General features: G+C 37.3%; 4 protein-coding genes across 9 annotated transcripts in view; 1 reads left to right on the top strand and 3 right to left on the bottom strand.

Moving 5' to 3' along the window:
- The window catches only part of LOC106655254 (protein kinase C and casein kinase substrate in neurons protein 2), a 36,982-nt gene extending 31,586 nt beyond the window's left edge, over positions 1-5,396 (bottom strand). For 3 of the 6 annotated variants that reach the window (XM_014375560.2, XM_014375562.2, XM_014375563.2), the window contains exon 1: positions 4,298-5,393. The gene's annotated coding sequence lies outside the window, so the exon portion shown is untranslated. Of the gene's footprint in view, positions 1-4,297 lie in introns of all 6 variants that reach the window. The other 3 variants (XM_014375565.2, XM_014375561.2, XM_014375564.2) reach the window with 3 other exon arrangements.
- A 479-nt stretch (positions 5,397-5,875) lies between these two features.
- On the top strand, positions 5,876-10,178 carry LOC106655083 (RING finger protein 121). The gene is made up of 7 exons (XM_014375285.2): positions 5,876-6,747; positions 6,931-6,965; positions 7,080-7,221; positions 7,632-7,786; positions 7,877-8,105; positions 8,182-8,417; positions 8,519-10,178. Exons 1-7 carry the CDS (start codon positions 6,697-6,699, stop codon positions 8,637-8,639), a joined length of 969 nt encoding a protein of 322 aa, XP_014230771.1. The 5' UTR covers positions 5,876-6,696; the 3' UTR covers positions 8,640-10,178.
- A 687-nt stretch (positions 10,179-10,865) lies between these two features.
- On the bottom strand, positions 10,866-14,717 carry LOC106655054 (probable cytochrome P450 305a1). Its single transcript, XM_014375242.2, has 8 exons — positions 14,172-14,717; positions 12,901-13,155; positions 12,590-12,827; positions 12,344-12,503; positions 12,153-12,264; positions 11,886-12,066; positions 11,550-11,806; positions 10,866-11,468 (listed from the first exon to the last, which is right to left on the bottom strand). The coding sequence occupies exons 1-8, from the start codon at positions 14,272-14,274 to the stop codon at positions 11,278-11,280; spliced, it is 1,497 nt and encodes a 498-aa protein (XP_014230728.1). The 5' UTR covers positions 14,275-14,717; the 3' UTR covers positions 10,866-11,277.
- A 5,827-nt stretch (positions 14,718-20,544) lies between these two features.
- On the bottom strand, positions 20,545-22,629 carry LOC106655022 (methyl farnesoate epoxidase-like). The gene is made up of 8 exons (XM_014375207.1): positions 22,545-22,629; positions 22,200-22,451; positions 21,849-22,137; positions 21,452-21,699; positions 21,173-21,384; positions 21,028-21,114; positions 20,818-20,959; positions 20,545-20,735 (listed from the first exon to the last, which is right to left on the bottom strand). The coding sequence occupies exons 1-8, from the start codon at positions 22,627-22,629 to the stop codon at positions 20,545-20,547; spliced, it is 1,506 nt and encodes a 501-aa protein (XP_014230693.1).
- Between the last annotated feature and the right edge of the window lie 1,337 nt (positions 22,630-23,966).

Here is a 23,966-nt window from a genome sequence, read left to right as displayed (position 1 = left end):
GTATCATTAAAAATATAAAGGTATATTATGTTATACATATGTGCCGCCGAACGCGATCGTCGTCATCGTTGAGTCGTGCTTATAATAATAAGTAACATAAAAACACCCAAGGTTGTTTTGGGACTGCGCAGCGCTCCAATACTATATGAGTCGTTAACGAAAAGTTAGTGGCACGACTCAAGACTCGCTCAATCGGTGGCGTCGTGGGCTGTCTCTCTATATACATGCTAGTTCATCCTCAGAGCAGACGTGCTGTTTTGTCTTTCTCTCTCGGCAGATCGACCAAGTGCTCGTGGCGGCGTCTCTCTTTCTCTCTCTCTCGTCGAAGCAAGGCAGCATTCCCACGCATTCCATCGCCATGCTTCTTAGTTTTCTCTTTGGCTTTAGCAGCAGCAGCAGCAGCGACAGCGCCGGCCTCGCTCGCACTCACACACACACATATACTTACCGTTGTTCTCGCGAGTCGCAAGTTGCGACGTTGCTCACGCATTGTACACAAACACACACACACTCGAATCAGCCGATTCCCGCGCGTCGACAAACTCGTGACTCGATCTCGCGCGCGACTCAAGACTCTGCATATAGCAATGAATTAAGACGCGCACGAGTCAACTCGTGCGTTTGTATTTAGGTGCCGGTACACTTGGCCTATATATCTGCGGGAGCTTGCAGCGAAGCACAGCTTCGAGAATAAGCTCATCCACTTGACGGAAGATGAAGATATAGAACCTTTGCAATGAGCAAAAAATTAACTGTACTGTGAGAGTGAAAAATGCCAAATAATGCTGCGAGTGCGAGTCATAATCACGTCTCCTGTATTGCAAGCGCATCTCCACGACGAGCTCCGGAAGTCGTCCTTATATTAAAGAAGAACATCCAACATATTGCCGAGACAATTACTATGCACATAACGCAGCTTTGATCCTTTCGAAGCGACAATGCTCTAGAAATGTGCATCGAGGTCTTACCATTCCGTTTCCATGATGAACGATTTATTCGCCAACGAAAGCCAATCAAAGCGTGTGGGAAATCACTCTAGAGCAATGTAATTGAGATTGGGCAAATAGTTGATGGAAAAGTATAGCATTGCCACAGGCAAAAAGCTTTGAATCTTCTTTCGCGCAAGTATTACGCACGAAAGATCGACATAAAACTTGTAAGGCATATTTCTTGGTAGCGCTATTTCATTGTATTTGGGGTGAGCTTTATCGAAAAGACAGCTCACACGCCTAAATTAATAGCCATCCTCATGTAATTCATTGTTACATCTCATACCTCACCCAGACATTATTGCAGCATGCGTCTGCCTTGCTGATGCTACTTGATTCAGTCGTCTTTTATGCATGACATTATTAAGACGAAGCTATCGCGGCTTCTTTTGAGAATCGCCAGTCAGTGCCGAGATTTTTTTATCGGATGTAGCTACTTATTTTTAGTCCCCGCCAAATCAGTCTGATTATTTAGTCAATATCGCTCGAGAAGGGGGATCTTAATATCCGGTCGTAGTTTCAGTGACCAACTTTCTCGAATACACGATCAAAAGGAGGGACCTTGACTCGGATCGACGTGATTTATTTTTCGCATTTTCTTATAGGGTTTCGGATTACCATAGTTTACTCGACGTCGTTGCATCATCTGGTTTAATGGCCACGCTCTGTCTAATTAAAATATTATGAAAGCCGCGCAGCCGATTGTAATAAGGATACCAATGAAGCTTATTCAAAGGGTTGGGCATCGCGTTTCACGTGAAATGTCTATCGTCAAGGGGGGCGCATGTTTGAGACGCCGGTTGGTCATTAATTTTTAGACGAAGAACAATGTTGACTTTGCTACGATTTTGACCGTTCAAAAATCGGGAATGAAAGGCATGTCCTTGAAAAATTAAATTAACGCTTACACGCGTCGAGTGTCAGTGGGGCAGAGTTGAAACCAAAATTAAATAGGAGTAGAGAAATGATCAGCATTTCGAGTACTCGAAGACACTTTGCTCGTATACAAGAGTGTTTACTATGGCAATTCAGCCGTTGTAGGCGTGTATAATGTGCAGAATAAGTGCAGAGCGAGAGAGAGAGAGAGAGAGAAGTAGTATAAAGTATACGTGCAAAAAGGCAGCGAAGAATTCCAGGAACGCGCGCTCGTGTACAAGCGTCGCTGCGGTTTTTGCTGAATTATGGCTCCTACACGGGGACTATATAGATACATGTGGATGCGTGCGTGTGTGCGCGCTCGGCACGAGGTATTTTTATGTCTCCGAAAATCGGTCGAATGGCGTATAAACACGAACGAGGAGCCGACTGCGCGTCGACGTTCGGCGTCGAAGGTCACGTGCATTTCCTCGTGATGCATACTACGTATTTATATACACACGAGTCGCATTTTTAAAGCCGCGGACTATTGATAAAATAGACACTTGGTTGTAGTGACTGGGTGACTTTGAGAAATTGGCCGGTAGCTCGCTTATTTACGCCTACTACTACGAATGTACAGCGAAGAGGTGGACACGCGTTGCATAATTGCGTATTGAATAGAGATCAGGAGTCAATGGCGAAACGCGGCTATTAGCGCTTGGGCATTATAAAGCGTCTGCACATATATCGTCGGCAGGCATCGTTCGTAAGCGCGGATGTGCTGCGTTGCGAGAATGAACTCTTCCTTCTGCGTATACAACACAATCGCTGCGATGCAGTGCGCTGCTGCAGCCACATAGGTATACGCGTTTCTCAATGTTTAGCGCGCTGCACGAAGTGGGCACGCGAACTCGCAGAAGACGTTGCTGCGCGCGCGGCCCGTAACAGCTTCGCGCGTGTCCTAATCTAATTAGAGCGAGCGTACAACATTGTGTGCGTCTATAACGATATCTATAGGATAGGCCACGACCATAAGGGGAAGCAGCAGCGCTCGAGCGTATATTATAGTTATAACGAAGAGCTGCTCTTTGGGTAGATTTTACGTTCGGCAATCGGCGAGTAATGTAGCTTACATATTGCTGCTCGTGTATACGGATCGTTTGTTTCGCTGGTTGTTATCGGCGCTCTAACACACTATACTCTCATCGTGCTCGTGGGTCGATAAGCGCACGATACTCCTGGATCAATTCGAGCATGGAGCATATGTGCGCAGGCAGGAAATTCGGTCGACGACGAGGACCGAGCCAATTACTGGAATGCGCGAGTCGCCGCGTGCCGAGATAAGGAGCTTCGAATTATGTATACCAACGTGCAGCAGCAACAGCAGGAGAGGCAAAATTGGAGCAGCGCGCCAGAGTATTTGGGTAGCAGCGAGCGAGCTGCACAGGACACTGCTCCAGATTCGCCGTGAGAGAGAGAGACAGAGAGCAGTGCACTTTGACGGTGCAGTGCATGCAGTTCCGCGAACCGCTGCGATCCATTCTCCGATTACTATATACGCAAGCGCACGTACATATAATATATAGGCAGTGTACTGTAAGCTCGTGTATGTCTGTGTGTGTGCTGCACCGTGTGCGAGACTGCCTCGAGTCTGCTGCTGCCTGCAGCCAATGTGTACAACGGATTCACACGTACATATAGCAGCTCGCAGAGGCGACTGATCCAAGCGTTCTCTTGCATGCACACACACACATATATACACCTTATATATACGCGCGGGCACATAGCGCACGAGGTCGTAAAGTCTGCATGACTGCGAGGAGCAGCGAGTGCTGCACTGTGCGTTACACTTAGCGCATATATATATCCCCTTCCGCGCGAGACTCGAGAGGACCCGCGCGCATCGGAGCCTCTTCTTTGCGCGCACGTCGGATTGTATGTATGTGTACGATCTGAGCGCACCTCGAGCTGCTGCTGTTGTTACTGCACGAGATAATTAACCTCGCGAAAATTACCGTACACTCGGCTGACCGATAATGCCGCGATTTAGCTGTCGCTGCCGAGCATTTGGCTCAAAAAAATATGGGAGTAGCAGCCGCAATTGCTCATGTCATATGCACGCTGTACTCGATTTACGCGTGCTGGCCAGGACACACTTGACTGCCGTGCCTATATATACCTCGATATATACATACTGCACGTATACAAAGCCGAACTATGTGCTCATGCGTCAAGTTGAGCTGAATCACGTACCACGATATAGGTGTGTATAGTGTCTCGCTGTATCCCGACAAAATTCTATTATTTTGAAACTACTATACTTGCTTTTAGCTACAATAACAACAACAACAACAACAACAACAACAACGAGTTCAGTAGTTGTTTACGTTGTTATAATTGCATTAGAGTATAATGATTTTGAAGCAAAGTGAAAAGTAGAATGCCCTTACCTAGAGTTGATGTGAGAATGTTATTTCTCCCTCCAGTCTTTATATAGCTGGTAAATGTCTCGTTGCACTTGTCGACTGCTGTGCACTTGGACACTGGCTAAACCGTCGTCTGTATATCGCACGACTTTTTTTTATAGATGTATATCTGTATTGCACGAACGAACCACACCACAGTATTCACGTATGCTATGTGTGCAACTATACAGCACGAATAGACCAAGTACGAGCGTAGAACGGAGCGAGAGAAGCGAAAGACTCTCGAGCTGCAGCTGTATACACGCAAAATCCGTGTCTAAATTGCAATCCTCCTCTAAACGCGGCGGTTCAGCTCTCTGACACTGCCGCGCACAACTTTAATTGATATTACGTAGAGGCACAAGTCGGAGAAACTCAAAAACGAGTCGAGCAGCAACTGCAGTATAGAAGCAGCGCGTACGTCGTTCAAATTGCGACTGATTATTCTCAGATAACTGCTTTCATTATCATCGTTTAATGAGTCTCGGTATAGCTCTGCGTAGTATATTATTTACACACGCACTGACACACTGGCGTTTCACTCGAGGAGAGAGGGTGTCACTGAATTACTCGATCTATGCTCTCGCGGGCATAATCATCATCAGCAAAACAGCGGAGCGAATTTTCGGTAGTATAAGAGAGGCGCGAAGGGCGAGGAGTTACGCTTCTGGCCCAGTTGGTGGCTGCTGCGAAGTGAATGAAACCGACTGACTAGTCTCGTACGGTACGTACGAGTGTGTCTGAGTGTATATGTGTGCGCTAACACAGTCACACGACAGCAGGACAGAAAGAGAGATAGAGACGGAGCTCGAAACACACAGTCGTCGACACCAGAGCTCGCAGGCAAAGCACGGCTGCACAGTCACACACACGCACACACGGGGCACACACACTGACACCGACGGCGAGGCACTAGGTGTTTTCGCGTACGAGCGATACGAGCTAGACTCTGCCCAGGCCGCGACTATGCTGCCAGACTCGCCGAAGCGGACGTTTCACTCCGAGTCTCGGCAGACTTTGCGCGCTCCTCTCTTCCTCTCTTGCTCTCTCTTTCCCTCTTCCGTGGCGGCGGCGACGACGGTGGCGGGCAGGGACGATGTTGCTGCTGCTGCTATACATACAGTCACACGCTGCCAGCGAGTTAGCAGTACGGCATATACCTAACTCGAGCCGAGAAGTTGAGAGTCGCGATTCGCGCTGCTGCTCGCCGCTCGCGTTTTCCACCTCTCTACTGCTGCTTGTATGTATTCTGCTCTGAAATAACTTGCAGCAGCGGCGCCAGACTCGAATGCGCCTCGTGCGTTTCGCGGATTTTCGAGTGCAGTCGACACCGCATAGGCGGCGGCAATGCAAACACCTTCGGCATAATAATGATCTCTGCATGCCTCGACGTTAGCCCAGCAGTGTATGCGAAGCGCTAAATCCGATTTGAGATTGCTTGAACGCGAAGCTTCAATTGTGCCGATCACTCAATTTTTATAATTACGCGGTTGGTCCGCTGTTATCGGAGGTATTTCACCTCATTTTTCCAACTGCCTTGAAAAAACTCACGAACTCGTTCATGGATTTGTTATTTTGATTTATGCGTTTCTTGCATAATTCGAACGAAAACGGTTTGAACACAATTGTTTTAATCCAAAATATGTTCTGCTTTACTTACGTTAATTAGTTTCAGATGAAAGCCTCGATAAATCTACTTGAAAATTCGATAGTCTCTTTAAAAAAGCAAAATCATTTCATGTTTATACACTGCATACAATGCAAAAGGCGTCGCGAATAAAAACGATTGCGAACGAAATCGATGACGCGTCGCGTATTGCTCAATCGCGTATCGACTCGTAAAATCGCTATCAGCTCGTTAATGCGATTTAACATTTTTTTCAATTGTTGATATTATTGTCGTCGGCCCGCGAGTATAGCCGAAACCCGAAACAGCGGCGACGGTGATAGTAGCAGTAGCAGCAGAAGCAGCACATGTCAGACGCAGACAGAAATTGCCACGCGCAATCATAGGCTTAATACATATACGATTCGCTAAGCCGCCAGCTGGCGACTGCCGCCGCGCTGTCATCAGCTCCGATTTGCAACAACATATATAGTAGCGCACACCGACCATCTCTCTCTGTGTACACGGTTGCGTGTTGAGTTTTTTGCCGTCGACTCGATCTCGCAGTAGCGACAACCGTAACCATCTTACGGGGTTATTGACGAGTGGCAGCATATCTATTTCCGTGTTCACGCCAAAAACTACCTTGGAGTTTTTGCTGCCACTGCTGTTGCTTTTGCTGGTCTGCTGCGCTTGTCCATGTACAGGTTCACGGGCTCGTCGTTTCAACTTTGACACCAAACCCGCCGCACGGACCGCCGCCGTTCACAAACGCAGGATGTCTCTCGAAGTCCGTATCGTGGATAGTTATCACATAATGCCCAACAAGGTGAGCTTTATTCTTCAAAACTATTCGACCCTTCGATATGTGGCATGTAATTAAGCTTTCTTACTGTCTAACCTATAAAACAAATGTTTCTATCGCACCTAATAATGTCGCGTTTATTTAATCCGACTTTCTCCTGGTTATATCGAATCGGTTGCTCATTTTGAAATTTACGTTTTTTTCCAGAGCGAGGCGGATTTGACGCCTGAGGAGAGGCAAAGGTAAGCAACGTATACATCGTTTCCTTTCATGCTGATTGTTTTGCTCTCTCGTTTAGGCGAATATTATTGATTTTTCAATCGAACATATTTTCATGAAATTTCCCTTTATTTTAGGATCGAACACATAAAGATGCACGAGATGCATCGTGGACACGAGGCTATGCACTCGGAAATGGTCCTGATTTTAATTGTTACGGTTATCATCAGTGAAATGATCCTTATTACTTGGAAACAGAGGCATTACAGGTCTTATCAGGTAATTGTTTGACATTCCGTATTTTTACAATAACTGCAATGACGTCTTTCCGTATCCTTATAGTTTCCGACGTTATAATCCAAAGTTTGTCAATAAAATCGGAAAAACAACCCATTAAATTACGTAAAAAAAAACGCGCATTGCAAATTTTAAATTATATTAATTTGTCACTGAGTAAATAATGGTATTTTTTCGTCTTATCTTCTTTAAACAAGTTTTTTAGCAACTGCCTTGAATGAAAAAATTTTGACATATTTCTTTGATTTTATTATTGTATTATATTATTATGGAATTATGTAGTTTAATTCGTGAAAGATGCCACAAAGTATTTTAAATTAAACTTTTTTTGAATTATAGAAAAATACTATTGATGTCCTATAATATTTTTAATATTTTTTATCTAATTACAGTTTGTTACATTGATGGCAATGTGGTTAATTCCATTTGGGCTCTGTATGAAAAATTTATGGTGGAGGTTCATATTTTTCTGGTTGTTATTTTCTTGTATTACTGGATTAGTAGTAAGAAAATCAATTCAACGACCCATGTCTGGTAACACACCTAGGTACATTTTTTCAAAACAGCATAATAATTAATTGATATAGTCTATAATAAATAAATTTTAATAAATTTCATTTTATTTTTTATTTTATAGGCTAGTCTATAAATGGTTTTATTTTAATTACAAATTAAGTTACGTCTTGGGAATAATTGGTTACTTTGTTATGATGGCAACTTTCTTCGGCTTGAATATTGTTTTTGATGTAAAGCCTCATGTTTGGATGGACGTTGGAACGCTGTTAATTTTTTACGGCCTTTACTTTGGAGTTCTGGGCAGAGACATTGCAGAAATATGTGCTGACAAGATGGCAGCTCATATTGGAGTAAATATCAACTTACTATTCGATATTTTTCTTGTGCAGAGTATCATTTATTTATTGTCAATAATGTTTTTTTCAGTACTATAATCCTGGAAGTATGCCAACAAGAACTTTGGATCCTAAAATTTGTGCAGTATGTGGTAATAAATTACTAGTTTCTGAGCATGAAGAAGGTGTTCTTGAAAATACTTATAAGCTTAGCTGTAATCACGTTTTTCACGAATTTTGTATTCGAGGATGGTGCATCGTAGGAAAAAAACAAATTTGCCCTTATTGCAAAGAAAAAGTTGACTTGAAAAAAATGTTTCATAATCCGTAAGTATTTTCTTTGTATTAGTTAATAAAGAAATTGCAATTGCAGATTATGATTATGAATAATTTATAATTGTGAATATATTTGTTTGTCCAATATGTAGATGGGAAAGGCCTCATGTTCTTTACGGACAATTACTTGACTGGCTTAGGTGGCTTGTTGCATGGCAACCAGTCATTCTTTTTGTAGTACAATGCATTAATTGGAGCCTTGGTCTTGAATAGGTAAATCAGTGATAAACTTCATTATAATCTCAAAAAACCTTTGACTTGGCAGTTATTGTCAGAGAAATATTTTTGAAGAATTCAATGAATTTGAAAAATTGAGAGCATATGAAAGCTCATAGATCAAATGAATTTTGCTACATAGAGGTTCATTTTTTTATAAAGTCTACAACTATAAAAGTTAACAGTTAATGACTTATGCCATGGTATCTTGTAAAAATAAACCATCAACTTAATTATTGTGATCAACAATTTTTTCTATTTAACAAAAACTAGTTGCTTTATTTCTTTGAAATATATACATTGTTTATAGTAAATAGACTCTTTTATCTTTGTATAATAAAATGAAGCAACTTTAGATTCAATTTAATAATAAAAATAACATTCATTCCAACATTCAAACGCAATGACTAAGCTTTCTATATAAAGTTTTAAATATTAATTAATTGAAGTGTTCATGAAAAGTTATGGAAATTTATTATGATTTTTTGATGGGGTTGTAATTATCTTTTACTCTAGTCGAAATGTATTTTCTGTATAAAAAAATAGGTAAATATAGTTAAAATCTATTGTCTAATGAAACACTTGTGAAAAGATGTATCTGCATTTTTAGTGTATTTTTCTTTAGACAAATGAAAAATGTAACTTTATGCAACGTTATTGGTAATATTTTTATGCTATTATGCAATTATTTACTTGCATTATTTATAAATACTTTTTGTAATCCAAATTAGTTATTTGTTAAATATTTTTCAAACGTTTTAGTTGGATGACTGAACTGATACACAAACTATTTTGAAGATAATAAATTGTAACCAAAGAATTATATAAATTATACTTATAAATTCCAATTATAAAATTATAAAATATAAAAAACATGTGCATCGCCGAACGACTGTAATATTTTATGCGATGCGTGCTACTCAATATAGCCACAATCTGTTGATAAGAAAATCTATTCATCGACCAAATTTAATCATTTGAATTAAAATCCTTTTTCAATGTTGTACATGTGAACAATCCAATTTGTCTTTGTCATAAAAGTAACAAAATACAATTAAATCGTGTATTTTTAAATATTTGTACAATTTATAACATTTTAAAAATGTCAAGCGAATCCAATTCAGGATATCTTCTAAATAGTGTGTATTAATATAATTATATGGTTATGTTTCTGAGCATAAATGTGTGACTTTTGTCCAATTTATATTGTACATTCGTCCTGAATATATTTATAAAGATTGTAAAGAGTTCAACTGTTGACTTATACTCGTTCTCACTCTTGTTATTAATCGAAGTCAAGATACACAACAATTTTCGTCCGAACATTTTGACAGTTGTAATTATGGAAAACATGTTGAAAAACGTTTTTGTTATATACACTGCCAAATGCATATTTGTTGCACGTTCCTTTGAAACTGTACAATCGATATAAATTGAATTATTATAGTATATGAATGCGCATAAGTATACTTTATTTTGACATGTTAGTAAAAATAATTTCTTGTAAAATAATAAAGAATTTAAAATTATCTACGATTTATCGTTTCAATGTAATTATTCTTATAACTATGTTTTGTTCGATTAATTCGACTATTTTGTAAGTACTATAAATGACATCTTAAAAAGTACTGTTCTATAAATCTGACTGTATGGATGCAATTTATAAATCGCGCAAAGAGGGCGGACTATGAAGTAGGATAAGAACATTAAAGTTGACTTTGTTTAGTTTGAATATTTGTAAAAATGCAAGTCATTTAAATGTTTATAATGGTCAAGTATCGTTTTTGTAATCTAATAATTCAGGTACTTTAAAAAAGATTATTTGTATAGTATACACGGGCACATTTAATTAGTTTACAGGGCTAATTGTAAAATTTAATAATTCACAAATTTTTATAACTAAAATAATAAAAATAAACAGAATTAAGTGAATGAATGGAACACTGGTTATTACTCTAAAAAACCAAACATAATTAATAGATGCTCATTAATAATTGCAAAGTAGGCTAACATTGAATATAAGGAAAATACACGTTTGGTTTGTATGTAAAAACTAAACAACAATATAAATTGATTTTCATTTTTCAAATTTCATTTAATAATCTTTTGCATATATTGATATAAAAAGAATTCATAAAATTTTTGAAAAATAATTTGTTAACAGGAAAACACTTAAAATAAAATTATAATCATTCGTTTCAAATATAAATCGTATACGTTTTTACAATTTAATAAATTTGTTCATAAAATATTGGCGTGATGATAAATCAAGACGTTACATGCTTAAAGCACAACAAATTATCTAGAAATATAAAAGTGAATTTTAAAAATTCAATTTTTTTTAAAATATTACTGTTACATATTATATTCATAAAATAACTTATACAACTTAAGTTGAACATCAATTCATGCAGATGTTTTTTTTCTTATGAAAATATGCACAGCTCAGAGTTAGAAATGTACAATTGAAAGTCTTTGATATTCTTACATTATTTGGTAAAACGAGGAAACTTTCATAAAATTGACCTAATATAAATATGTATCCTTGCAGGCTTGGCCTTGGGGTTTCTGTCATGACAATTGCTTCACATAAATCGCGCTTAAGAGGCTGTCCGAGCAACTCGAGTCACGATGCTTAGCTCGTTGCATCTCTCGGTACCACTAATACTTCGTAGGGCTTGGGAGACATGGTCATGCCTGGATTGTACTGCAAAGTGGGAGCCGGCTTACCGGGAACGGGCTTCAGCTCGTAATGCTGCATTATGCCCGTGAAGAGGAGAAATACTGCCGACTTGGCCAACGACAAACCAGGACATTGGCGTTTACCTACAGGCAATCCACACACACGATCGTGCGATTAATTGAAAAAAAAATAACTCTATGAACATGAGAAAAATGCGATCGTACCTTTGCCGAAGAAGAAGAGATTTTTGTCGCAAATCCTATGTCCATCCCGAATGAAGCGCTCGGGCTTGAACTCGTAGGGCTCGGGGTAGAGCTCGGGGTCGACGTGAATCGAGCGCAAATTCATCACGAGGATCGAGTCCTTGGGCAGGTCGTAGCCCTCGAGGCACGTGTCGCGCAGTACTCGTCTGGGCCCTATGACCGGTACGACCGGCGCCAGCCTCTGACTTTCAAGTATCACAGATTCGGTGTACGGCATTCTGAGAAAAGACAAAAAATCGATCTGTAGAAAACTTTGATCATTTTTCAAAGGCGAAAAGTTGATTTCATCGAACGTACCTGGATTGATCATTGAAATCGGGTGATTTATCCATGCCGATCGTTTGGTCGATCTCTTCGTGCAACAATTTCTGTGCATCTTGATTGATGACCATGTTGAGAAACAGAAAATCTAGCGTAGTCGCGGTGATGTTCAAACCGGCCAGTAAAATGTCCACCAGTATCATGACCAATTGATCGTCTAAAAAAATAAACTCGAGTTTTTAATTAGATTATGTAATATAAATTATAAAAATTTTCATCTATATCGTTTCAAATCATACATACCATCGTAACCGGCCTGTGGACCTTTACCAGAGTACATTTCATTGAGAAACATGTCGATGAGATCGGTTTCGCTTCCAGGTACGTAGTTTTTCTTGTGTTCTTCGATGGTCTCCTAAAAAATGGAAAATTGTTGTTATTGAACAAAAACCGCAGGAAGAAGAAATAAATGTGCACTCGGTACATTTCGTTACCATAATCAAGGCCTTGAATTCATTGTTGATGGCCACGAGGACATTGTAACCCGACCATTCGGGAGCGATAAAACGAATCCAGGGAAAGGCCGATAGGATACCACCCATCATGTCGAGAGATTTGGCTCGCTTATCCATCAACTCGATCAAAGACTTTAGTCTATTGGGTGAAGAATTATATAAGAATGATTATTTATAATAAAGCAATTTTTTGAACAACGAAATGTTGAGGTAGGCGAGGCTTACTTGTCTTCGCTCAATCGTTGGCCCGCGGCAAAGTTCCACAAAATATTGATGATTGCCGGTACAATGAGCGGCTTCATGGATCGCACGTCGCTGTCGAGTTTGATTTTGTCGAGCACCTCGCGCAGCTCCTCCTTGATGGAGTCGACCATTTCTCGCCGCGCGAAGCCGATCGAGCGCATACTCCTCACGAACCAGCTTCGAATGTCGCGCCAAACTTCTCCGTCGTTCATCGTCAAACCTTGATTGTCGGCAAGGAAATAAATCGTATGACATAAGTCATCGAAACGCAGATGCATATTCATTCAACTTACCTCTCTTCTTGCCCATATTACGCATCTGGATGAAATAGTTCCAGGGCCGACCATCGTACTCCTCGCCGTTGAGCACTTGGTTGATGGCCTTGATGCCCGACACGACGACCGTGTCGCGATTGCCGAAGCGCAGACTTATCAGCGGGCTCTTGTACTGTTTGGACAGGTGGTAGAGTGCCTCGTGCTGACCGCCCAACTTGCCGCTGAGGCCGCGTAACAGCCGCACGTTTCCAAAGTACGGCCATGCAAATGGTCCTGCAGCAACAATTTATGTATTTTTTTTAAGGATCATTTGCAAATTGCAATTTTTATAATTAAAGTAAAGGAAGGATTGCATGCCATATCTATGAACCAATATTAATTTATCATATTATGCTAGAACTTCAAGAAGAAATGAATAATCTCGTTATTTGAGCACAAAACGTGCGAATTTCAAGTAAAACAAAAAATTGTCACCTTTCAAAAAATTGTTACTTTTCACGTGTATTCGGAAATTCCTCTCAACTCTGCTGCGTACACTGACATACTTTCCAGTGAGTAGAACATTTTTTACTCTTACTTCAATACTTAATCCGAAAATTTAATTGAAATAATCTCGGCGGCGACGGTTATTGATTTTATATCGAGCGTGAATTATGACACTGACGGACGAACTCATATGCACACGTGTGCACGTGTCGATCGAATACGAGCTCGATCATAATACAAGTTTTTTTCAAACGTGGATTGCATACGCGGAGATATTTGAGCCCACGTTTATTTTTCTTATCGGATTCTGTGAAAGTTTCGGCTTTTTTCTCGTTGTCCGGCACCAGCCTAAGAACACAGTGAAACTTTTTTTCTTTTCATTGATCGCATTGGTGAATCGATCTAGGAAAGCTTATTGCACAATCTTCGGTAAATGAATGAAACTACACAGTGGATTTTTATTGTATAACAACGATCGGTGAAACGATGTGAAGTTTTGTTTTATTGCGACATTTGCAATTAACGACTAATTAGCATGATGCATAAGGAAATTTGATTATTTACAATTGATGATACTTTTTAATATGAAATTAATAATTTTGCTATACATTTATTTACAAAAAAAAAGGCAAAAACCCCATAAGAAAATGAATAAAATATTAAAAGCAAAAAGCAAATAACATTTTTTCGAACACCTTTCTTGATCTTATAAATAAATAAATATATGAGGAGAAAAGTAAATGACGTTGAGCAGTGATGATACAAGTAGAATTGGAATTGTAGGTACAATAAAAAGTACGAACCTGGAGGACGTTTGTTGGGCCTTTTATTAGAAAATCCAAAAACCGCCGCGTAAATGAGAAAAAGGGTAACGACGAGAAGTACGAGCTGCAGTGTGATTGTCATGTCGATGGATCTTCTCTTGGTCTCAGCACATATCGTTGCAGCAAAATTGACAATGGCAAGAAGAAGACGACGAGGCAGCAGTAGCAGCAGCAGCAGAAGCAACAGCAGAAGAGCCGCAGCAGCCGATCAAATATACGTGACACACGTGCTCGCGAGTGAGCAGCCTACGCTTACTTATCGCACGACAAATCGATCGTACGTTGGTGCGAGAATTTCGTCGAGAGTATGTATGTATCGCGTGTATATGTATGAGAGGCGTGAGCAGCAGCAGCGGCTACTCACTCGGTATATTTATTAGCCTTAATTGATGATTGCGTAAACACGCGGAGCTATACGCGTTCGGGTGTGCAGTAGTCGCGCCCAGCTCGGCTCACGCCGCCGCCGCAGATGACGATGACAAGAGACGGAGGAGCAGCAGGCGATTTCGAGGTGCAGTTAGAATAGCTCAGCAGCCGCCGCGACTCGCTCGAGAGCCTCTACACAGATATATATTTCGTATAGAGGATATAAATTCAAAGTGCTTATAGCGCACGCATGACCGGCCATTGGCTAATGAAGAGACAATGTGCGCTGGCGGCGCACGTCTCGATTTTCTCCTTCTTCGATACTTTACTTCTCTCGTCGACGTCGGCTTTGATATGCTAAACAGCCGTCTGCTGTACGTATTACGAATGTAGCATGCCTGGCGCTTCGTGTTCACGAGGAAAAAACGCACACAACTATATGAGCTGTGGCTCCTCCTAACTTACTAGCCCATTTTTTACAGCCAATTTATTATGTATGCCCACCAAAACATTGCCTTTTTTATTTTTTATGCGAATAAATCTTGGATGGTCGTAAACGTCATTAGTTTCGTTCTCTTAAAGTGTCAATTACGTGTATTATTTAAATACATTTCATGAAATTATGACAATTCATACTGATATCAATATTTTTTGGAACATCCAAAAAATGTAGGTTAATGAAAAAGTTATATTGCAGAAAGATAGTGAGATCAATCAATTTTTTATGCTCAAGTATAATTGAATTGTAACAAAATATCTGACGGATTATTTGTACTTAACTCACATTTGGCTAAGATTTTAAGGATTATTTTTGATTTTTGTTCTTTAATAAATTTATTCGAATTTCACTGATTTTTACGGGACCATTTTTATAAATAAAATAAAACGAAGAAAGATTTTTTTTACCCAATTAAATGATTCAAAGATCAACCCTTTCAAATTGTTTATGTATTTTGATTTACTTATTGTTTTTTAATTAAAAAAACAATAAGTTCGTTTTTTGATTGAAAATTCACTCATAAAGTATTCAATGCTAATTTTTTATTAATTTCAAAAACTTTTTTAAGCTCGAATATCACTTAAAAAATAAAAATGTTTCTAGCAACCATCTAATAAATTACCTAAATAATAATTAATAGAAACGCAATACAAAGTATCTTTGCTAGGCTTTATTTTGAATGCAAATTTCGTATGTAAAGTAAAATAGAAATGTCATTAGTTGTGATATATATTTCTGAAAAGGTTGACAAGTATGCTTGATCTTTATAATTAATGCATCGCGTAAGTAGTGGTAGTTTTTCCTGGAAAACAAATGCAGGGACCACCTGCCAGATGTGATACATTCCAGTTTAACAGTTTAACGCGTTGCTGCGATGCAATATAAATAGTCAAAAGTTTAGCTAGATCGGCATATTCAGCCTTTGAAAACAGTTTCAAAATGTTCAGTCGTTTGTTTCTGGTTTTGTGCGCGATTGCGCTTTCTTCCGTGCTTATCGAGTCTGCTCAAGCCGAAGAAAAGGAAGAAACCGATGATCGCAATCCAGTCGTAAGTAAAAAATCTCGTGGTAATCAAAGTCGAAAATTAATTATTTTCTCGATCACATAGGCCATCGCGATTGTAAGCAGAATTTTAGCCAGGATTTTTGTCGGTGCAGCCAAGAGATGCTTGTCCGAAGCTGCCCATGCTTGTCAGCAACATCATTCCAACGTTGGTGAAGCTCTGCGCTGCGGTGTAAGTCAATACTTCAATCAAATTTTCATAAATTTCTTTCTTTAAAAGATAAATTACTTTTATTTCGTGAAAAAATTTTTAGTACTATTGCAACACTATCTTGAAATATTCATTTTTTCAACTTTTATTTCAACTTACATAGATCTTGCTTTACATAGATTTAAATAGATAGTAGATTTAAAATTATTAACTAGTTTAACCATTAAAATTATTCTAAATCATATTCTGCTAAGTTTCTGATGCCTTTTTTGAATTTCGTTATTAAATTATTCATCATTCATTATCATTATCATTATTATTATCATTATTATCATTATCATTATTATTATTATCATTATTCATTATAATCGGTAAAATTTGATTTTTTGATAGAGGGAATTTTTGGCTGCCAACCGAGGACGATGCGCCGTTGGCAAGTAATTAAAAATAATTTCTATTATATCTTGGTTTCACCAAAGGAGAAAATAGTCAACTACTTTATTGTAATGAATACAAAATTTAATAAAACCAGTCAATAGCATTAAACAGAATTATTTTATTCTGCAATATTTATTACTTTAGTTGAAGAATAATTTAACAAATAGTTAGGCCGAAAATTGTTATAAAAATACAATCAATTATAAAGTGCAAGAAATTTAATTAGTTGTTCACGTAGTGAAAATGATATTAAAACCCGATAAGCCCTGTCATCTACTTACCTCAACTATTATTCTTATTTTTGAACAATATCACCTTCACTTTGTTCGCTTACTATCGATAGTTGCTTTTGTTGTAATGTATATTTTTTCGTTGCCTTACGTTTTTTAGCTTCCGAGAAACCAGAATGTTCTATTTTTACTAATCTTACTGGTCTCTCTGGTTCAATTTCTGGGGTATAGACAATGTCATTTTTTTTCGAGTAAAGGGTAAGACAATCTAAAATTTCCAAAAACATCGGTTCGGCTTCCACACCTCTGAGAAATTCGTATTTAGATATTCTCCAATCTCGATTTAAATCCATTTTTGTGAATATTTCTTTAACGAGCCGACAAAGTGACTTGGTACATTCATGTTCTACAAAACCTCTCATCGCTTTGAATATTGCCTGCAATCAATTTTAATCAACAAATATTTTAAAAAATATGACAAATTAATCGTCGTATATAATTTTATTCGCATGAGCTAAGAAAACAATTGTAAATAACGAATTATTACCTTAACGGTAAGCCACATCTCCATCAAAGAGATGAACCCATCCTTATTATGATCGAATAATTGGAACACCCATCCAAGTTTTTTGTGATAGTTGCCATGCATAATGAAACTTACGGCGTACATATATTCTTGGAAATCAATGTATTCGTCGTTATTTATATCGTATGTAAGGTATACGTATTCTGCCAACTGATTTTAATTATTTTTATCATTTCTAGTTACATAATACTTGTAGAATTAAACAATTACCTCGTCAGAGTTGCCGAATGGAAAAAATTCTTCAAACATAGTGGTAAATTGCCACTGCGTTAACCGTCCTTTCGGGAAAAGTTGTATACAACTTTTATAAAATATCATTATTTCTTCAGCTGAAAAATCATATGAAATATATTTGTATCGATGCTTTATAACATCCGTAAAAGTTGATACCAGAATTATGCTTATCTATTCGACAAATACTACTCAATAAGAAATTATAAAATATATGATATTTTCAGTGTTACATTGAAAATGATTACCTGTAAAATCGGTGTTCTCAAGCAAATCTTTAAGTACTTCTGGGTGTAATTTTTTTGTTTTCTTTTTACCAAACATCGTGTACGCTAAAAATAAAATAAAAATACAATTTTTTAGTATCAAATCATTAAAAAATGAAACTTCATTAAATAAGGATTCGAATAATTGCGTACAACAAAATTAATTTAAACTTTTTTAAACTAGTACATATATTGTTAAATTTTTTTAAATGTAAAATCTAAATCAATGAATATCGCGGCTTGTCCCAAAAATTTATAAAATTTTGAGTCAGATAGATAGAAAAGATGACAACGTCTCAAATCGTGGCTTATTAGTCAAAATAGAGACAGAGCGATCCAGAAATAGTCAAAATCTTGACGTACTTATGTAATGGATGTTAGTTTTGTAACGTTTTAGAAAAACGACTCGTTCTTTCATTTCCAAACGAAATTTTTTTATGTTTATCTGACTTTTTCGTCTATTTTACATGAATATTATAAAAAAACTTACCAAGTGAATTATCCAAGTATTGATAAAAAAAAAGTTTAACTATTATTGGGAATAAATAGGGCGAAGCCAATGAAAAAGTTGTTCTTCGTTCGATGAATGATTTTGAACTAAGTTATCATAGGTCGCTTTATTTTCGTTGATATTTTTATACATTGAAGAAAGACAAAAAGAAGAGGGGGGAACCTAAAAATGCCGCAATTCAACTTCTAAGGGAAGACAAGAAATCTGTATGGGTATAATGTGGTACGCATTTGATATAGTCTCTGATAAATCGAATGTTAAATTTTTCTTCTGGTGTCATGAAAAGTTAATCCCTAAATTCATGTTTATAATTGTTCCTATTAAAAAAAATCCAACTCAACCCTTATGATATAATTGTTAGGGAGCTTCTTTTTGGAAAATCGTTCAAATTTTCAACAAAAAAAATCCTCTAGTAGGCTCGACTTTCATCGCCAAAAAAGTCCATAGGGTTTCCTTAGAACGTCAACTAACACTTTGGAAATTGTCATAAAAAATGAAAGGTAGTATCGTAGATGTTAGTACATAATTTACCATATTGTGTGTACTGCTTTAAGAATAATGAGGCGTATGTTTTTGATTGTAATTTTGAACTTTATCCATTTAGTATTATCACAAGATCTGTATAGTAAAAACCATCTGTAATTGTAAAAATTAGTCGGACCAACAAAATATTGGACTGTTGTCAGAAAATCGTATGATTATCAACATTGGAATTTCATAAGGAGTATACTTGTTGCTCTCGAACGTAAACGTCAGCCTAAGTATGGACACATAATCTAGCATTAAGGATTGAAGTTGCGCGAAATGCCCGAGCCCGGCGCACACACACACAACTAAATTACCCAGTGAGAAACGGGCTGATTATATCGTGACACATGAGGGGGCGGCTCATAGCTCAAGCGCACAAAAGGCGCCTCTCGTGAGAGAGTAAAAGTGCACTGCCTTAGTGTAGTACGTCGTGATATTGGTATAAGTAATCTTTATAATGTCTGTGCAATGCTCTAAGCGCAGCGCCGAATAACTTTCTTCGACATTCAATTCTTTGGGCCTCGTGTATCGCGCGAGCATTTACAGCAAAGCTCGAAATGTTCTTCCAAGAGTATGTTTAATCTAGATTCAATGCTTCTTTGCATCAAAGTATGAGAATCGTTTTGGACAATTTTTGTAATAATCAAATTGATATACTTCGCATACTTATGACGGAGTTTGTTTTGTAATTAACTACTTCTTTTTCTTACAAGCACCTGACTGTAGGCTTCCCAACACGCTTACTTGTAACAAATTAAGCCCGCAGATCTATGATTTGGCATGAAAACGTAATTAACTTTGATTGTGAATTGAAAGCGAGAATAATAACTATCGGAATGTAGTGTCAATAATTTGTCAGTTATTTCAAATTGAAAATCGTTAGAGAATTTATGCGTTTAGAATGATTCATTCGATTAAAAAGTGTAATTATAAACGATTTTAATAATCGATTTATCTAATAAATTGCAATAATACGTCAAACCGTTTAACACAATCTAATGATTACTTAAATTTTCCGGAAATGCTATAAATATCACATTGTATTTTGTAAGAGTACTATTATTAGCGCGTCATTGTTGCTTTAATAGGTATGATTTATTCATACATACAGAGTTAAAGAAAGGAATTGAAAACAACAAATAACATTTTATTTGCATAGATTTTTCTATATTGCATAAGTTCGACAATTATATTAAAATATTATAACATTAGGCATGAATTTACATTCGTATTATATACACACTTACTCAATTAGAAGTAAAAAAATCAAAAACTTGTGTCGGCAGTGCCGAATTTGAAAGCGACTACGACTTATACAACAAGTTTTTGATAATAGAAATATCAGTTCTGTAGTTCATTGTCATCGTTTGAGTTCGACATCTTCAGTATACAGTTCAATAATAGAATATTATCTATTCCTTGAAAAAAATATGGATACGAGTTGCTTAACATACTCGCATAATGCAAATAAATATGAGCTCATTGCTAAAAATTCGTTTGACGAGGCGTCAATTTTAGATAATAAGGCTTGGGAGAAATAACAAAGCCATCGTAACCGAGGAGCTCGGGCAATGGATGATCGGGTGACGGACTCACGTCGTAGTAATGTAAAATAGACGCAAAAAATAAGAAGAGCGTGTGTCGGGCTAGAACTTCTCCGAGGCATCGCCTTTTACCTGGAAATAATTGGGACCGATAAAAATTTTGTTCTTCATAATTGTCTATACATCGATAATAATCGTTTCGCTTGTTACGTACCCACGCCGAATGGTATTGATGCGCTGTTGGAGCGCAATTTGCCATTTTCGTCGAGAAATCTTTGCGGGCGAAATTCTTGAGGATCTTTCCAAACTTTTTCGTCGTTATTCGCACTGTAGAAGTTCATTAAAATAATCGTGTCCTGCGATTTATAAAGGATTTTATTTTTAAGTGCATCGAGAAAACTGAGCTGATTCAAAATATGTGTACCTTGGGAATTTCATATCCTTCAAAGAAGACATCGTTGGTTGATCGGTGTGGGACCCCCATAGGGGCCATAATTAGATATCTTGCTGCCTGCAATGAAATTATTCAAATAGTTAAGAATTCATAATTATTTCGAAACAAAAATTACTTCTGCCAGAAAAGATTCAATTTTCGGTAATCGAGTGACGTCTGCCAAAGTAGGTGCACAATTTCGTCCTAAGACGTCATCAAGCTCGCTTTGTAGCTCTTTCACATAGTTCACATTACGACCAAGAAATGCAAAAATTAAAGATAGACTGTCAGTGGTAGTTTTCGAGCCAGCAAGAAACAGATCCAGACACAATATCAGCAAATTTTCTCCTGCACATCATAATAAATTAATCCGGGATCTAAAAACCATTTTAATTTCAAACTATATGAATCTTACTATCAAAAATAGATTGTTCTTCACGATTAGCAGAATGCGTTTGATCACGTATTTCCATTAAAAAGGCATCGATGAGATCGCGTGGCTGGCTCGTTGGTAAATTTTCTTCGTGCAATTTTATTTCTTCATCGAGAAAGCCCCAAAGTTTTTCATGTGTTGACACGAGATGATTGTATCCTGACAGTTCGGGTATGATGAACCGCAAAAATGGCATGAATGAAATGATACCTCCCATGGTATCATTCGTCCTGTACGAATTAATAAATGTATTATTTAACAATAATGATAAAATATTCATAATTTAAATATGATTTAACTGTTTTGCTAATATTTTTTTGGAAAGCAAAAAATATTTCTTACTAAAAATAACAAATCTATAATATATTCATTTACTTACCGAAAGACGTCGTGAACAACGTCAAGGATTTCTTTAACTTTAGCATCGTCGTATTCGAATCTTCGTCCAGCAAACATTTGCCAAAGTGAATTGAGTACAGGTAAATCGAAAACTGTATGCATTGCTACTGGACCTTTTTTGGATTGCTCTCCCAAAAAATTAATAAAATTGCTAGCCTCGAACTCCACTTGTTGCACCATAGTATCTTGACCTAGGCCGAACTCTTTGAGACGTCGTAAAGTAAAGCGTCGATGCTGACTCCAAATTGATCCCTCGGTAAACAAAACACCTGTTTCAAGAAGTTTCAATGTGTAGTAAGTTTAATAAATTGATTTTGCGTGTTGAAAAAACCTTTGGCTTTGCCGAAGGAACGTAGACGAAAAAAGAAGCCTTGCGGACGGCCGTTGAACTCGTCGGTCAAGAGGGCCTTTTTAACCAGTTCATTCGTTGAAATCGCGACAAATTTGTGTTTTCCAAGTTTCAAACCCACGACGGGCCCGTAGGCCTTGGCCAACTCCTGGAATGCCAAATGCGCGTAACCACATTTTTTTTTAAGTTTATACAGCGTTGGAAAGCTGCCAATTATCGGTAACCATTTAGGACCTACATGATTATATTCACAAGTTACAAATAAAATTCATTTAATTTTTAAATAAGTAAAGCTTGATAAAAAAAATATAAAATTGCTATAAAAACCTGGTGGAAATTTTTTTGGCTTTTCGCAAATCCAGTAAAAATAAACCGATATAGTAGCCAAAAGGAGAAATATCGTCATGAACATCTTCCGCGGGTGTCAGTTGCTAGACTACAGCTTCGATATTGGTTTACAGCTCAATGTATATATGGTCGGATGGACAAAAGAAATACATGTCTGTACAAGAACAAATCCATTATTCAGAAGCGCTATCGGCGACTAATATCTCTCGAACATACATGTAGACTGAAACCAGTAAAAGACTCAAGTCAGCCTAGACTTCTTTACAAAGCACCGAGCAAATTTATGTATATGCGAAGTAAGTCATCATGATAATCGATAAAATTACTTTTTATGTTTAGTAAAGATTGTTTAGAGTATCTTGAATTTCAGTGTTAGTACGTATTTCTAAAGCACCGAGTAACCGTTGAGCTTTTATTTTACTCCCTTCTATGGTCAAAGAAACACGTTTTTTAATTAGAGTCAATTCCCAGAAGACCGTTGTAAGGCAGCACGTAAAATTTTGTTATAAACGCTGAGTGGTAAATCTTGCCAAAAAAATCTCAATTATATGATGTATCAAAGTAATTAATAATAAAAATTAATATTAAAAGTTACAAACTAACAAGGAATTTTCGTTATTATCTAATAATATTTTTACAGTATATTTTTGGAAGTCAAAAGTGCATCGATTCTTGTCACAAGTTGTTGTTTGCAATTAAATTGATGATTATATTTGTGTAAAATCGATTTTTAATTTTCAATTATAGAAAAATGTATATTCAATCATGAGTATGAGGAATCAAATTTAGAATACGCAATTCGGTCTTAAAAGTCAATTGCCTCAAATGTCCAAAATCGCATGCAAATTTTCAACCGAAGCTAGATGCTAAGTCAACATTATGACAAGCACGTGATCTCGTCTAATTTTTGTTTTATTTTAACTATAAAGAAATCGTATATTTTTTTCCTTTGAAATTTCAAGTACTTTTATCAAGACACGATAAAATTGTGTAATAAAATCTTTTGTTGCGAATGGAGGTGAGCGTTTAGTATATTCCAGAGAGTATATTCCATCGTCAGTTTTTGGATATAGTACTAGATTTAGTGGGTAAAGATTAAATAATCTGCAAAAGTAATAGAAAATCGTTTAACTTTACCGATCAATCGCAATCAGAGGATCCCCAGTCAGTTGGAAAAGATAAATTTTATGAATTCCGACCGATTTGCTTAAATAAACTCCAGGGAACTTACTTTCCAAATTCCCTTGATGCCTTTAACCAATCCATCTACTTCAGGATTTTGCATTTACGATGCCAACTTTAATAGTATAAACGGATCTTTTAGATGCTAATTTCACTTTTCTACCGATATCGATCCGACGTAAATACCAAACGCGACACTCACCACTGTCACTAAATTCA

The sequence above is a fragment of the Trichogramma pretiosum genome, unplaced genomic scaffold (assembly GCF_000599845.2).
Source record: "Trichogramma pretiosum strain Unisexual culture from Peru unplaced genomic scaffold, Tpre_2.0 scaffold2, whole genome shotgun sequence".
Lineage (NCBI taxonomy): Eukaryota > Metazoa > Arthropoda > Insecta > Hymenoptera > Trichogrammatidae > Trichogramma > Trichogramma pretiosum.
Note: the sequence above shows the minus strand (reverse complement) of the source record. Positions and strands in the feature narration are given on the sequence as shown.